The sequence below is a fragment of the Megalopta genalis genome, chromosome 11, assembly GCF_051020955.1.
Source record: "Megalopta genalis isolate 19385.01 chromosome 11, iyMegGena1_principal, whole genome shotgun sequence".
In the NCBI taxonomy this organism is placed as follows: domain Eukaryota; kingdom Metazoa; phylum Arthropoda; class Insecta; order Hymenoptera; family Halictidae; genus Megalopta; species Megalopta genalis.
Window position 1 is genome coordinate 8,053,368 of NC_135023.1, and position 17,533 is coordinate 8,070,900.

The following is a 17,533-nucleotide window of genomic DNA, read 5'->3' on the forward strand; positions in this document are numbered from 1 at the left end:
GTAAACAATTACATTGACGTTATTAAATGTCTCGAATCTTTCTACTGTTTCAAATAATATTGTTTCAAATATTCTTTCAAATAATAAGTGCCCATGTTTGTCACAAGTGCATAAAATCGGCAGTCTACTCGTAACAAACATGTCTCAATGATTTAATATCTATAATATTAATATATATTTATTATATATAATGATATTCGTCTTCGATTACTATCGCGCAAATAATTTTCTGCAAATAAATGTTCCACATATTCCATAAATATTCTATAAATTAAACGACTGAATCCCAATTCTTTTCTCTTACAATTTCAATAAGAAATCTTTAGTCGAACTTCTTCGTTCAAACTTATACTACAATTGAAACCGTGCAGAATATAAACGGGTTTAAAAGCTCCAAAGAATTACAGTAAATTCTCCCCGAATTTTCCTTCAGCTTGCAAACAAAAATGGACAATTCCGGAAGAGGAGATACGATTATTCGAGCCCTGCGCCTCGTTCTTATAATTCTCGACGATCGGCAACTACTATAATCGCATCTCTTCGTCCCAAATCGGCCATTTTTGGTTTACAAGGAAAATCGGGGAGAATTTTCTGCGATTCGCGAAGCTCGCGAGCAAGGCCAAGCATCGAGCACAAAAATTCGAGCAACGATGCGATCCCGACGTACCGAATCCATCATGTTGGTCCCATAAACTATTCGCCGGATCCACAAAACCGACGAACAGAGCGTGCCCGTCACACCGGCGACGCATTAAATGTCTTAGTCTCGGGCCGCGCAAACTCGTGTAACACGCGAATAACGAGGAACAAGCTCGTTACGGTAGCGTTGCGCGTGCGGTAATGGTTGCCATGATTGAGACGAAGTAACTCCGCGTCCCAGGGAGGCCGATTACCATAACAGAACCCGCCGGCGGAATCATCGAACGTGTTCGAAACCGTAATATAATGTACCGGTTGCGGAAATGATCGCGCGCGATACCGCGCCGAGGTGAACGTGACCGGGTTTAAAATTCGCCGATAGCGTAATCAGGTCCGCGGGGCAATAATTAATGAGGCGGTGGGTGGTTGTAGCGTTTATATCGGCGATCTGGTTGCTCGGGGCATGCTGCACCTTCGGGCCGGACTAATCAAGACGAATTCGACTGGTTCACCGACAATGCCACTTTCATGCCCCGCTTTATCCGACGTCGTTCCGGCACTGTTCCGTTCGAATTGCCGGAATGTCAACCTTTTTGTGCAAAATACAAATTTTCCGGGACGATTACACGAAGCAGAAATTTCATAACAATTTTCCAAGACGACTGCGCGCAGCAGAAATTAAATATGGATTGTTTCTTTTCTTTAATAAGTATAATAGTAACTTTAACCCTTTGCACTCGAGTGGCGACGCGAAAGATTGATACACTGTTCTCGAAAGAATTTTCACACATTATTTAGTTTGTATTCGATGAATTGTCAGTTAATAGAAGTCCTCTATAAGCGTACGCGTTCAATGTCATAATTAAATAGAAAGAATCGTGCCAAATGAACTATTATCGTGGGTTGAAACAAGCGCCTTCGTACTGCAAAGGATTAATAAATTGAAAATACTGTTATTCGATACATTCCGTGTCTTCGCAATTTCATATTTCAGCTGCTCGTTTTTGCCGCAGATCCACAAAATCCGCGGCCCAATTGTAGAAGCGTTTTTTTTACACTTCGACTGCCGAAGCTCGCAAGATCTCAAGAAATTATAAACTTAAAATCAGATAATTCGAAAATTCGTGGAGGAACGTAAATTTGGAGATAAAACTGTGCTATTTTTCGTGTTTTTTGTATCAAAGCGAAACGTTGTATATCGATATTTTTACAGGAGAAATTAACGAGGTTTGCAAACGCGTTTCTTGAAATTCTATCGTTTCGAGATCGTCACGATCTCGTTACTCGTACATTTCGGTATTGCGTTGATCTCGGTGCTCGTACATTTCGCTATTTTATTGATCTCGGTGTGCTCTCATAGATTTCGGTATCGCAACGATTTCGGTGCTCGTGGATATCGCGGTATCGCGACGATTGTCGGCGCAGCAAAGATTCCGGCGCTGCAAAGATTTCGGTGCTGCAAAGATTTCGGCGCTGCAACGATTCCAGCGCAGCAAAAATTTCGGCGCAGCAAAGATTCCGGCGCTGCAAAGATTTCGGTGCTGCAAAGATTTCGGCGCTGCAAAGATTTCGGCGCTGCAACGATTCCAGCGCAGCAAAAATTTCGGCGCAGCAAAGATTCCGGCGCTGCAAAGATTTCGGTGCTGCAAAGATTTCGGCGCTGCAAAGATTTCGGCGCTGCAACGATTCCAGCGCAGCAAAAATTTCGGCGCAGCAAAGATTTCGTCGCTGCAACGATTGTCGGCGCAGCAAAGATCCGGCGTTACATCGATTCCGGCGCGGACTTATTAGCAACGACACCGGCATCAAAATCGTACCGGTTTCAAGCCTCCCCCTCTCTCCCCCCCGGAATAGAATTGACGTGCAGCAGCGGCTGGAGTTCGCCGGCGTGTTAACGGGTAAACTATCGGGCGATAAGACGCCGGTAGCGCAGGAACGGCGTCGTAAAACGAACGATTGTAATACCGTTACCGTTTCCCGTGGAATATGAGTCACGGCGCGGCAACGTGGTCCCCGAGCAATTACGTCGACCCGACGACGCCGGGTCAAAGAGTCGATTAAATCGACGATACACAATGAAATGCTCCGTTAAACGCGCCGTGAGATTATTCAATTAAAACTTCGCGGCGACGCCGGCAACGGCCAATAAAATCGTGCCGGTGCGACGCGACGCGGCGGCGGCCAATTAAAGCCAGATAGCCGAATTACAATTTCTTGCCGAAAAAGAAAAATGGACAACGGCGCGTTTCTTGTTCGTCGGAGAACCGGGGATAATTGAATCATAGAGCGTTGTCTTCTTTTTTGTTAGAACGTGTTACGAGAATGCGACGGGGATGCGGTTCTTCGCGCAATTTGAATAATAAATTGCGGCTAGATCGTTGCGTCATTTTTGGTATTGGTAATTGCAAGTGGAACGATTATTTCGTCTTTGATACTATTTGTATACGAAACGGGGCGGTCTCTTTTGCGCAATCGCTTTCTTACTTCTTGCAGAAATGATTCTTTTTCAAAGGAAAATGGACAATGAAAAAGTCTTTCAACGTAAGTCTGCTAGAAAGAAGTGAAACAGTTATGTTCAAACAATATTCTCAGAAAGGAACGAGATGTATTTCTTTGAACGAAGAATAGTAAAACATGTGTCGAGATGAAATAATAGAACATTTCGTTGTTAAATAGTTGGCCTTTTCCATCAGTTGTAAACGGAGCAACTTTTTATTCGTTCGTCGTCGTCGCGCGCGAAGTAAAAAATGCTCCTTTCTCGTCTCTTCTAATTGTTAGCAATCGTCGTTGACGTCGATGTAAAATGAACGGCGCTAATTCTGATTCAATGGGGAGCTCGCGATAATTAAATTACACGGCAAAAGTTACGGATCTGCGACAACTACTCCTCCCGCTGATGTGAATGTTGTACGATTTCGGAACAGCGACGCCGTGTGACGTCTCTGTATAATAATTCTCCGCGCCTCGAACTGTGCGGCACGTACTATGATTCGTACGAAAATTCAAATTTACAACTCACCTCCGCCCTGTAAGGTACGAATATCGCACTGGCCAGGTTTCCAGCTAGAGCCCCGATGAAATAGATCAAAGCGATGCGAAACGATCCCGTAAGCTTCTCCAAGTCTCGCATGAGGAAGTACTGAACCAATAGCGTGATGAATAGATGGAGAATTCTGGAAAAGAAGTCGTGGATAATTCGTCGGTGAAATTAATTGGACGACAGTGGTTCGAGAGAAATATTTACGAATAACAATTCCTAGGATCTTTATGCGAGATAAAGATTTTCTATATCGATTTGCAAATCGATTTTCAGGGTTAAAAATCGAAGGACATTTTTGTACGCTCTTTGGAAAATTCTTTGACAATTACCTAACCGATTTAGTCGTATTTTATGGGAGTTTTGATGGCAAAGCTTCTTGTAAGCGTGATCAGTGATCAGAGTGATCAGAGTGATCATAGTAATCAGAGTGATCAGAGTGATCAGAGTGATCAGAGTAAGCAGAGTGATCAGAGTGATCAGAATAATCAGAGTGATCAGAGTGATCAGAATGATCAGAATGGTCATAGTGATCATCGTGATCAAAAAGATCAGAGTGATCAGAGTGATTATCGTAATAAAAATGACCAGAGTGATCAGAATGATCAGAATGGTCATAGTGATCATCGTGATCAAAAAGAGAGTGATCAGAATAATAACAGTGATCAGAGTGATCAGGATGATCAGAATGATCAGAATGACCCAAGTGATCACAGAATCCATTAAGCAGGCTTCTAATGGGCTCGGTATTAATAAATAACACGTCGATCGGTCGATTAATATCTCTTCGATAACGAAGCTTACCCGGCATGAAGGAAAATGGTGGTGAATAGCCTGTAGAACTGATCCGGCCACTCGGGATGGAGAAATGGGATCATGCCGCAAACGTCGTGCAAACACTCGACCTGGGAACAGAGGGACGCCTCCTCGTGGAAGTAGCCGTGCACGAAGTCGCAGTATTCTTTCGTGGTGATCCGACACATCCCGTGGATACCGATACAGCATGGGTGTCCGATCACCTCGCATACCATGTGCTCCGCCATTTTGTGCTTGTACTTGCCCACCGGGAAGTTTCCTGTACCCCTTTGGCTGCCGTTTCTACTGTTGGACAGGGCAAACGAATTTCCTCGATTTTAACTGTTCACCGAATATCCTATAGCTAATTCTCCCTAATTGACGCTAAGATCGTGCATAAAAATGAATAATTATTAGACCTCCCGCGGCTCATTTTTATAGTTAATAACAATCGGTAATTATGAAAACGAGCCCCAAGGCTCGAATAGTTTAATAATAATATTAATAATAATAATAATAATAATAATAATAATAATAATAATAATAATAATAATAATAATAATAATAATAATAATAATAATAATAATAATAATAACAATAATAATAATAGTCGTAGACGATCTCCTCTTCCAAAATTGACCATTTTTGCGCGCAATCTGAGCGTTAGGGTGATTAAAAATTAGGGAGAATTTACTCCCTAACTTGGAACTACAGAACTTATTGCTCGAATAGTTTAATAATATTAATAATAATAATAATAATAATATTAATAATATTAATAATAATTACAATAATAATAATAATAATAATAATAATAATAATAATAATAGTCGTAGACGATCTCCTCTTCCAAAATTAACCATTTTTGCGCACAATCTGAGCGTTAGGGTGATTAAAAATTGGAGAGAATGTACTGTGCTTAGAACTACAGAACTCATCGCTCGAATAGCTTTATAATAATAATATTAATAATAATAATAGTCGTAGGAAGACGGTCGGAGCGCTTGTTGAAAATGTTTAATTAGGAGCCACGTTCTTTTATTATCGGCGTTAGAATTGCGGGATAACGAATTTACCTAAACCGTTGGTTGAACGGATTAGTCTTTCGGCAGATGGGCCATTTAGTGATGTCGTCCGGCCATTCGTACGGCGCAATGCTTGCCGGGGCGTCGCAAAACTTTGGATCCAATCCGCAAACTGATCCGCTTATCCGTCCACCGGGTCCGCTGTCTCCGGGTCCCCACTTTTTCCAGGTCGATATCGTGTTCTGGAATTTCAAGCGGCATTCAGCGTCGCGTTCGATCACGGAGAAGTCAACAAAACATATGACGGCGCGCTACCATATTGCCGCATCTTTTATTTTCTACTTCGACCACGACGATAAATAACGAAAGCTTCGAGTGGATATTCGGACGATCAGCGGTTCGAGTGCGCAGTGCCATTCAAGTGGTGCATTCGGTGGAGCAATGCATTCCAAAATAATAATAAGAAGCAGCGATAAAAAGGAAAGTTGAGCATTCGCAAGCGAAGATTATTTTAATTATAATCATCTTATCGATATGAAATCGAGCCTGCTGTCTCGTACAGGAGTTCTTCTTTTAAATATAAACGGATTCGAGCAGATGCGAGTCATTTTGAAACGTGTTACAATAATTTTTATCAATGACTCAGAGCCATCGGTCGAGTGCGAAGGGTTAAAAGCAGATTTCGGCGATAAATGAGAGAAATTTGCACCTCAAGAAATGCAATTCTATTCGATAATATTTTTTTCATAGAGATACAATAGAGCCTCTCTTATCCGAAACTTCATTTTTGCAATATTCAGATATCGAAACGTTCTTTATCGAAACATTTAATTCGAGTTCTTTATGTATCTAAATAAGATTAAACAATAGAACGTTTGGACAACAGAACATTGTGAAAATAACTGTTCGGACAAGGGAGTCTCAACGGTAGTTCAATCTACGATCTTAATTCATAATACTTCAGCAATCGGTACGACGTTAATTCGCTAAATCGCGCAGCATAATTTAAACAACAACAGACAGTGATCACGTTCGAAAACGCGGATCTCCGGAAAAATTCGAATTAAATTAAACGTCCATGCAACTCTGTCGAACGCAAGGCGATTTAACACTTTCTGCACGATATTTCCGACAACGAGCCTATTCATCGGACTAAAAAGCGTGTCTATTTTCCTAAAATATATGAAACAGTTAGCATGCGGATTTTCGGGTTGCGCGGGGGGAGGAGGGGGGAAGAAACAAGCGCGATCCATAGATATATCAGAGTGACATTTACCGTAGCAGTAGATCTCAGTCCCCGGACCAGTTGGTTCGCAAAAGAGAAGATCATATTATAAATAAAGGACCGGGAAACGCGGCGAAACGACGGGACGGGGGCTATTTTATAATAGATATCCCGGGCCGGGTAGTAGAAACCTGGATGAGAACTCACAGAGCAATCCGCTTTGCTGGACTGCACGCAGCCGGAGTCGTCGTTGCGGATGCAGCAGGCGGTGTCGCGCTCTCTTTCCCGCCAGACGTCGATCTCCTTCAGGATTTTAATGTCGCGACGCATGCAGGGCGCGAACTTCGCGCCCAGGTGAATCAGATCCGCGGCTCTCGGACCAAACCAGAAATTCGCTGGTTCCTGGTAGTCCACTTGCTGCAACGACAGGCTCGTCACGAGAACCTGCAACGAGTCGGCGATCATTGGTCCGATCGTTTCGCAAAATTGTTCGCTATCGGACTTCTTAATTTAATCTTATTTTCAACGAGTTTTAATTGCTCTGCCTTCTATCTATTTTCGAGCATAATTAACTGTATCGAGTAGGATATGTTAAGTTTGTTTAGCAAGAAGAAATTAAAGTAAAAGAATAGGATAATTTGATGCGTCTTGTTCGATAAATATCGAGAATTAATTATGCCAGGAAACAAATGAAACTAAGAAGAATCAAACAACTTGATACTTCTAGTATTCATTTATTTATTTATTTATTTATTTCCTGGCTAGAAGAATCCCTTCGAAAAGCAAACACAAAAAGGATACAAGCTAACGCGTTAATTTCGTTTCAAGCTTTCGAAGGTGCGATTCAAAGGTAAATCGAGTTCGATCAAGTCTTTGGACGGTTGTCTGTTGTTTTTTAAACGACGATTGAAACTCACCAGTCCCGATCTGTGACTAAGGTCCATGCCGACAGGTCCGAAACCATAACACGCTAATGATATTATCAAAATGAGCACTTGAACGGTGGTTATCCAATACGTGAAGTATGGCCGATGATCCTCGAAATCATCCAATTGTTTCCTAACGTCTGGCTTCTGAGACACGCTCTTCCGAAACGATCTCCTGCAATCACACCGAACGTAGCTGATTAGAAGCGATAACACGTGGTTTATGACAGCAAGAAATTTCGTTCGCCTCGGCTTCTTCATTGCTTAATTGTTTTCGCGTATCGTACGATGCTGTTGCCTTTTCTAAAAACTCAACGCGCTCGATGAATAAACATAAATACTAATAATAATTGTTGATACGAAAAACGATCGAATTTATTAAATATGTCACAATAGATAGATTCTACTCTATTATGAAACTGCGAGATCCATTGTCTAACGATAATAGTTTCGAGGACATTTTCCATTCGCGCAGGTTTATCGACGTCTGCGACGGCTACGTTCCGCTTGACATTTTTTAAATATCACGGAAGCAGTTTTTTCGAAAGTTTCACCTCGTAATCTCGCCGCGCTTATGACATTTACCGGAAGTTAAGGACGAGTCGCCGAGAAGGAATATACAGGGTGTCACGAAAATGTCTCGCAATCGGGAAATGGGAGGTTCCTGAAGTTATTTGAAGCAACTTTTTCTTTTGCGAAAATTTTCTCCGTGGCTTCGTTTACGAGTTATTAACGAAAAACAGTGACCAATAAGAATCGAGTACGGCTGACGCGAGGCGGCCCGGCCAACCAGCGCACGAAGCCCAGTTCCGTCCATTGGCTCGGTCGCCTCGCGCCAGCCGAGCTCGCCTCTCATTGGTCACTGTTTTTCGTTAATAACTCGTCAACGGTGCCTCGGAGAAAATTTTTCTAAAGGAAAAAGTTGTTTCGAATGACCTGGGGAACAGTTATTTTGAGGAAACTAGGTCGCCGTTTAATAAAGCGCACTCATCGAATGCCCGGCTCATTCGAACAACGAAACCTGGAGAATTCGATTCTCGAATCGTGGCTGCTCCCGCGCGACTTTATCTCGTCGCGTAAAATTTCTATGAAATAAAAACAACGACGTGCCGCTAAATACATATCTGCGAACGTTTAAATTCGTTCCCGTTTCCCGGCGAGAGAAACGAAAAAAGAGCAGATGTTATAAATTGAAACTCTGTTTATTAGAAAAAAGAAAGGACTTATTTATCGTTGGCTCGGCCAACAATTTATTTATCGAACGGGGCCCGGAATTTTCGGCAGATTCGATATCGGATTCCGATGCAATATCTTTCTCTACGTATAATAATGGCAGAGATTTCCGGCAACGGCGTCCGGCCAATATTTCGGCGGCCATTGAAGTTTCACTTCTAATAGGATCGAGACCGGTTCACCTGTCGAACAAACAGAGAGAGAGAGAGAGAGAACGGACAGGTTCTATTTTTTCTCGGAGGCAAAAAAAAATATATCGATCGGTGCACGGCCGAAATGATTGCGCGCTTATTTCCTTTCGCGGCTCGGCGTCGAGTGCGAGTCGCTCGCAGTCGGGACACGTTCCATTGTTCGTCTGCGGAACTTTTTTTGTTGTTGTCCCGCGGCGTCGATTGCTCGGCGATTCAGTGTCACGGGGCGTTGACAAATTGTAAACGAGCCCGGAGTTTTGACGAGCGACCGGCCAGAGGAGGAGGACGAGGCTCTCCCTCGAATAGAATTATTCGTATGGAAATTCATTTGGCGATCGTTCCGGAATCGATTCCTTCATCGACGCGGAACAACGACCGTGACAATGCAGAATGATTGCTCAGTATCTAATAAACGCGGTGTACACGGACAAACCGACGGGATCCCGCGTTTATTATACGCTCGTTCGCGCCGGTTTACGGCGCGCCCGTAACGTCCACGCAAACGGAATCCCGCTGCGAAAGAAACGCGGCGAACAATGGCAGCTACAAATGCGTTTGTTCGGTCGATGCCTTCGCCGGTAATATTTCACACGTCAGTTAAGAACACAAATCGGAGCCGATATTGTCACCGGCGTTGGACGGATTAAAATTTACATCGTCGACGAGACAATTTTTCATTTATTTCACGGTGCGATCGAACGCGGTAATAAAAAAAAAAGGCTAACGAAATTTGTCTGGAAAATGTTTGCGCACGATTTTCCAAGCCACGCGAGCATTTCGATGAATGTCATATTTAAATGGATATCGAGCATGGCAAGCGATACAAGCGATTACACGTCGCATATTATTGCGTTGCAACGCTGCAACGCGAATAAAGGACCCGGGTGCAATATTTTTAATCCGGCAAACGTTGCGAGCATAAATGTTCTCCGTGAAAGAGTCGAACACGCGTAATAAGATCGTTAAACAGTTTTTATAAATTCCAGCACAAAGACAGCCGTTTTATTTCGACCAACAAAGGCTCCGCCTTTCCATTGAATTCTATTCAAAGGAACAAGAATTACCTTTTCCACCGGCTTTTAATAAAAATTGATCCCGGGACAAATTAAAAAAAAAAAGAAAAAACGTGCACCGACTTTATTAAAAGCGATTTACAAATATATAGTTAAAATACAATTTTCGTTCGTATCCGTATTAAAAAAAAAAAAAAGGGGGAACAAGAATTACCGTGCCACCGATTTTTAATAAATCCCAGGAGAAACCGAAAATGCAGCGACATTATTAAAAACGGTTTACAAACACAGCGAAGCGCCGGTTTTAATTGCATCTCGTACCGAGACGGAACGAGAATTGCCGTCCGACTATATTTCGAAAGCAAATTCTTCCCGAAAAGCGAGAAGAAACGCGTGTTAAAGTTACGAAGATTTGATTGTTTGTAACTCCGGAAGCGTCGAACGTTTCGCGGTGTAATCGACGCCGCCGGAGAGCGGAAAGCCTGCCGAATAAAACGGCCTTTGTCCCGTTCCGATATCTCGAACAGTCGCCGAGATACGGTTGTTTAAAGGGAACCCTAATCTTTGCTGGCCCGCGCTCTCTCTCTTTTTTTGTCTCGCTCGCGCAGCCTCCCTCCCTCTCTCTCTCTCTCTCTCGCACAATTGTAACTCTGACCTGCCTCACGCGCGGAAGGCTTGCGCTGGTCAGTAACAGACGCTGACTCAGCGTTTCTTTACTACCGCCCACGCCGCGCGTACGCAATCCTGAATGAATGTAGGTCAGGGCGCTTCCGGCTATTTGGCCGCGCGTACATTTTACACCCTCAACTTCGAATCCCTGTATCGCCGGACCGGATCGAGCTATCGACTTGGGACAAAGTTCATTATCAAGGGCGAACCTTCCGCTATCCGCCGAATTATCGAACTTCCCGAAATTAATCGCACTTCCCGCCGTAATTTCGGGTCAAAGTTCACCCCGTTTTACGCAAGCATCAACCGATCTTTTTAAATTGGTTAAATTAATAAATTTTCTGATGCGTTGTTCGCGTCATTTTTGGGCAACGAATACGGCAATGTTTATTTTATAATTATGAAAATTGTGAACTTTCACGGGAGATCGGTAAATCTATTCAATCGAATTTTATGTTAATATAAAAATTGGCGAAATATCGAAGTAAGCTCAGTCTTATGTTAATTAAAATTCGAATTCGTTGGTTAAACGTGTTCAAGATAATTCTCCAAATTGTATATAATTTGGAGAATTAATATATAATAATTATATAAATAATTATATAATATTATTATATTATATATTATTATATAATATATAATAATTATATAATATTATTATATTATATATTATTATATAATATATAATAATTATATAATATTATTATATTATATATTATTATATAATATATAATAATTATATATATAATTTGGTCGACCAAAAGATTAAAAATTAATAAAAATGAACGGAGCAACGAATTTCCACGTGGCTCCTCTAAAGACAGAAGTCTCGCAGTTTCTGCAATACATTTTTAAACAAAGTCTGACGAGATTTATTAACGTGGAGAAACTCACCCGAAGAATCTGCCGACAATTCCCATGCCGTACTGTCGCCTGTTACTGTTGTCGAAAATCCGGTCGATGGTGTTCGATGGAATCCTCGAAGGTCCGGTCGTGTCCCCCCTAAGTGTCACCCCCTCGTCCTGCTGGCTTCTGGTGCCCTCGGCCAACGAGGCGTCGTACCTCGACCTGCTCCAACTCGTTGTTCTGTAATCTCCTTCTCGTTATAGATCATGACGGCGCGCACTCGACGTCGGGCTCTTTTATTTCCCCGGGCCGACGTCGAGTCCTGATACACTCGAATTTCAGGGTCTAATCGAACGATCTCGTGCCAGAGGCTAATCAGATTTCCCGGCGACGCAGACGCTTGAATTTTTCAGCGCAGAAACTTCGGCTCCTCTTTATTATCCGCGGGATCTTAATTCACCGGAACCGGCGGACTCGACATTGAATCACAGCGGAACTCCGGTTTATCCGAACCGCATTTATGCGAACGAAATATCCGCGAGTGCCCGCTTTTGCGGATCCCGGCTGAGCTCCTATTATCTGAACTTAATCTCGGCTATTGCTATAATCCGATGCGTCGAAGTCAAGATCAATTGAGCCTGATATAAATTTGTGTAAGCGAATATGCGAGCAAGACACGGACCCGGGTAAAAATATTTGAACCGAGAAGTACAAATATTTGCGAACAATGTTTCGCGAAACTGTGTTACATGTGTTCGATTCGAAATAATAATTGACAAATTAAAAGTGAATAAAAGTGACACATTAAAAGTGGATTGTTAATGACAATAGTTATCATTAATAATTCACTTTTACATTGACTATCTAAATAGTTAAATGAACTGCTTGCCTCCAGACGAGTTCGCATAAACGGAGTTCCACCGTATAGTAATTTATGGGGAATTTCAGAACAGTTTGCCAATTTACTTCACAGTGAATTGTTTCTTGATCTTCCTAAAGGTTATCATCGGTTTTCTTTCGTCGAGTGCAACGCGAGAATGAAATCGTCGAGCTTAAACATATCGAAACGACCGAAAAACTCGTCTTTATTTATTAGATAAGCATTGAATTTCGGATTCGCCGGTCTGTTTAAAGAAATCGGTGTCACGATTTTCAGGCGCAGCCGCTGTTTTTCTTTATTCTTGAAAACGTCGGATAATGAGGACGAATATTATTATATGTGCCACAAAGGCTCCACTGTAACGTTACAGTGTAATTAACGTCAAAGCAAGAGAGACGAGGATCGACTCTCACCTTGAAATATAATGGTCCCTCGGCATGTGACGAACTCTTCTGCACTGTCCATCGATCGTCGTCCTTTCAGGCCTTACCACCGCTAACCTGTAGCAACAACGCTCAATTAAAAAATAAAAGAAGAACAAACAAACACGCCTATTCATCGGCGTTCTCACCGCCGTCGTTCTTGTACCAAGCATTTTAATTGCGTTATTCGGTACCGTTTTATGTTAACGCCCGAGTAATCGCAACGGAAACCTACTTTCGCGATGGAAATGACAGCAACATCGTTTTATTTTTATCGATTTTAAACTTCGTACGTTGCTCTCGTTTCCAAAAAGAGCTACAACCTGTTTTTCCTAGCTTTTTCCATGGTTTGAATGCATTTTCAATTTTCCAAGAACTGTTTCAATACGATTTTTATGACTCGATGAATTGTTAATTTCTCGGGCTGAAAATTTTTACATATATTTTTCAAAATCTCTTGCAAATATGGTGAAAATTTCACGAATTTAAGTCCATCAGTTTGAATATAAAAAATTCATAAATCAGTGCAGCTCTTCTGCTCGTTTGGGGAGGGATGTAATTTTTTAATACCTAAAGTAAATGTGATGTGAACCGTGATCTTAAAAATTCTAATAAAAAAAAGTTCTACTAAAATTATAATATTGTCTATCGGGTGAAATACGAGTGTCAAGATATTATTATTAGTAGTAGTATTGCTAATATTATTACTATTATTAGTAGTAGTATTATTAGTGGTATTGTATTATTAGTATTATTAGTATTATTAGTAGCATTATTACTACACACTATTATATTATTATTATTGGTAGTATTATTAGTAGTATTACATTATTATTATTATTACTATTATTATTAGTAGCATTATTACTATTATTATATTATTATTATTGATAGTATTATTAGTAGTATTACATTATTATTATTATTACTATTATTATTAGTAGCATTATTACTATTATTATATTATTATTAGTAGGAGTATTATTAGTAGTATTACATTATTATTGTTACTATTATTATTAGTAGCATTATTAATACTATTATATTATTATTAGTAGTGTTACATTATTATTATTATTATTACTAGTATTATTAGCAGTATTACATTATTATTACTATTATTATCATTAGTAGCATTATATTACTATTACTGTCATTACGATCACAGCATCCGTCTCGTCGATGCCAAATAATTAACCAAATAAATCAGCCGATCACCGAAGATTTTACCTCATCAATTCCTGGGACGTTTCTCTTTCCGTCGCAGCATCGAGCAGATCGCTGACCTTCGCCGCGTCCTCGTCGTCCTTGACCATTCCATCGATGCCCTGCTCGATCTGGGACTGCGATTGCTGCGATGGCGGCGGCGGCAGGGGCGGCGGGGGTGGCGGAGGCCTATCGAAGAAGGACCTCTCCTCGTCCTGTGCATTTTCCGGGGAAGACGTCGCCTCCGATGACGACCCATACGTGGTCACGCTCGGCGGGAAGCTCCGCGATTCTTGTCTACCTTGCAGCGTCTCCCTGTGCCGTGTTCTCGTCAGCGACTGCAACGATACAACAGATAGTTCTCCGATAAAATAGCCCACCCTCTTTTCTCCATCGATATTTCACGAAAGAACGTAACCCATATTAATGAACCTATAAACCTGTATTTTTTCGTTGTTCTACATTTAATCGTTCGCTCCGTCGAAACTGCCGCAGCTAGCTTTTTGCGCAAGAATGCATCGAATTGAACGATCCCGGGTGCTCGGGCAATTCGGTATTTCTATTACCAGCTTTATGGAAACTCGATAAAATAACGCGTTCAGCCTTTTTGGACGCTTGATTCATTAGTTATGGAACGTTTAAGGTTCTTGGAAGATTTAGGGGCAGTTTGGGGGATGATCGATCCTCGGACGGTCCTGGAGACATAGAGAGAGAGAGAGAGAGAGAGAGAGAGAGAGAGAGAGAGAGAAAGGCAGCGCGTGAGAGAGTGCGCGAGAGAGTCAGAGTGCGAGAGAGACAGAGCGCGAGGGACAGAGCGCGAGAGTGTCAGAGCGCGAGAGACAGCGCGCGAGAAACAGAGCGCGAGAAAGTCAGAGTGCGAGAGACAGAGCGCGAGAAACAGAGCGCGAGAGTCAGAGTGTAAGAGAGTCAGAGTGCGACAGATTAAGAGCGCGAGAGAGTCAGGGCGCGAGAGAGTTAGAGCGCGATAGAGTCAGAGCGAGAGAGAGACAGAGAGAGAGAGAGAGAGAGAGAGAGAGGGGGGGAGGGGCTGGCGGCGACTGTTAATTTCGAAAAGCGTAACGTCATTCATTAATATTAAACTACGGGCTGCCGCGCGTCTGTTAACAATGCCGCGCCGGCCAATTGATTGGGACCCGGCGTAATGCTATTTTACGGCGGCCGATAACGACCTCGGGAATTATTTTAGGCAATTAAGCGTGGCAATTATTCATATCAGAAAACGCGTATGCGTAACCAATGTTATATCTCGTACGTTAATTCGGACCGCGATGAGCCGTAATGCTCCCTAATAGCTGGATGATGATTACCACCGCCGATTTGCAAATCTCTCGAATTCACCCGCCATTTTCCTGATCGCCCGGCGATACAACGCGTTCTTTCGTTGCGGTTCGCGGTCGTTGAACGTGCGAATTCCATGAGCCAAATAAAAATTCGTTTATCCTGCTCGGAAAACAGGAGCAGCAGTTTTATTCGAACGACGGACAGAAGATGAAGACTATCATTTTAATCGACGCTATCGAATTAAATTAAAAAATCGATTTACTTAAATCGAATACAAATTTATGTAGGTAAAAGATTGTTCGAATAACAGTTTATTCGAATATGAATTCATTCGATCAAGATTTTATTCGAGCGAGAATTCATTCGATTCAGATTTTATTTAAGCAAGAAATCATTCTCGATTCAGATTTTATTCGAATAAGAATTCATTCATACAGGAATTCGTACGAAAAATAATTGATTTCGAATAAAAACGATAGAGTGCAAAGTGTCTCGTCATAGTTCATCGACTCATCTCTACCGTATCATTTTTTCGGATTATTCGAACAAAGAATTCCTCGAATAATTCGAACAAAGAATGATCGGATTAAATATACAAAATAATTCACGACGAAAATAATATTCGAATAAAGTGTTCGACCGTGATGAATTCGTTCCGATAATAATCTTCGACAAACAATCCCCTCGAGACGATCCGAAAAATGCCGAAAACTCTGGCTCCGAATGGCCGACGCTCCCGGAAACTTGTAGAAAACCGCGCGCGTATTGGCGATCTCAATTTTCCGGGTTTCGAACCGTCCGTCGGAAAACAAACACGTTCCGCGTAAACAGCGACGCAGCGGCGCGACGCGGAGTGGTCCCTCGCATAGAGCAGAAAGTAAAAACGCGTAGAACCGTGTGAAAAAAAAAGAAGAAAGAAAGAAGAGTGGCACGGTCAGGCTGCTCGAATCTGCGAAGCCACGCCGAGTATTAATAAAATCGAATGGAATTTAATTTCGCGACCGGCACGCCGGCATTAACATTCTCGGCGTGTTTATCGGCCGGCTGCGAGCCGATCGGATGAGATTTTATATCGTCGCGGCCCCGATCGTTAATTGGCCGGCTCCCGGGCCTTGCTCGCAATTAAGCCGTCCCGTTAATTCGAAGGAGTCGCGCGCGAACTTTCGATAAAAATGCTGGCCCCTCGCTCGTTAGCCAATTGCCTCCGCGGGGAATAAATATTAGGCTAGCCGCGCCGCGCGTCTCGCCGATTTTTCGGGCTGATTGAAAATAACTTTGACAGCGAACGATCATTTTTTCTCTTATTTCTTCCTTGAAAGTAATAAATCGACGCTAGATCCTGCGGAGCAGCGCCGAAAGCAGCTGTTTTCTATTAGTTTGTAAAAGCAAAGATAAGACATTTCTTTCGATTCTTAACGATTTATTAGTATAATACTTGCCGCAAGAGTTATATCGAATAAATGAACTCATAAATGTGTCTTTGTAATCTGATTGATATTAAATCAAAAAATTAGCGACTCGTCATTTGAACGGATCTCCGTAAAGCTAGCGTTAAAAAGGAAATAATTAACGTTTCTTTAAATCTGTTTCAAAGTGTTCACATCTCGGCATTTGATCTCCATTACAACGCTGTAACAGAACGAGCGAAGCGATCGGAGACGATCGAAGGCAGTCGTTCGTCGAAAACCGTGCGCGCGAAAATTGATGCGAAAAGATTTAATGTTCGGAGTAATTTAGGGCAGCGATATTTCAATCCGTTGTATAATAAATCGACGAGACGTTCTTTTATCAACGAGGGGGTCTCGCCGCGGCGAAAAATTCGGACGGGAATAAATCCGGCTGTCTAGGGGGGCGCGAGAACGGCGATCCTAATCGTCCGATGAAATTCATGCTGTCCTGTTCTCCTTATTCCGCCGATTCCCTTGGCCCATTTATCCCGAAGCCGGTCACAATTGCATCGCGATCAATGAGGGACGACGACGACGACGGTTCGCGTAAGAAAGACGCGACGGAACTTGCTCGAAGCTCCGGTTTTAGCTTTTTTCGCTCGACTTTTTCGCGACGCGAGCTTCCATCGGCGTCGGATGCGGCGGGATTCGGGGATTATCCGCGCGGGACGACGGG

At 42.3% G+C, this 17,533-nt stretch overlaps 1 protein-coding gene across 3 annotated transcripts in view; it reads right to left on the reverse strand.

Annotated features, from left to right (window-relative positions):
- Nucleotides 1-17,533, reverse strand: part of rho-5 (rhomboid-5) — a 397,572-nt gene that overhangs the window by 11,040 nt on the left and 368,999 nt on the right. Inside the window, exons 7-14 of one of the 3 annotated variants that reach the window (XM_076525363.1) lie at nt 14,132-14,445; nt 12,893-12,979; nt 11,648-11,821; nt 7,639-7,822; nt 6,929-7,165; nt 5,548-5,738; nt 4,481-4,777; nt 3,659-3,812 (exon numbers count right to left, since the gene is read on the reverse strand). In XM_076525363.1, the coding sequence (XP_076381478.1) occupies nt 3,659-3,812; nt 4,481-4,777; nt 5,548-5,738; nt 6,929-7,165; nt 7,639-7,822; nt 11,648-11,821; nt 12,893-12,979; nt 14,132-14,445 (1,638 nt within the window). Of the gene's footprint in view, nt 1-3,658; nt 3,813-4,480; nt 4,778-5,547; nt 5,739-6,928; nt 7,166-7,638; nt 7,823-11,647; nt 11,840-12,892; nt 12,980-14,131; nt 14,446-17,533 lie in introns of all 3 variants that reach the window. The other 2 variants (XM_076525362.1, XM_033480043.2) reach the window with 2 other exon arrangements.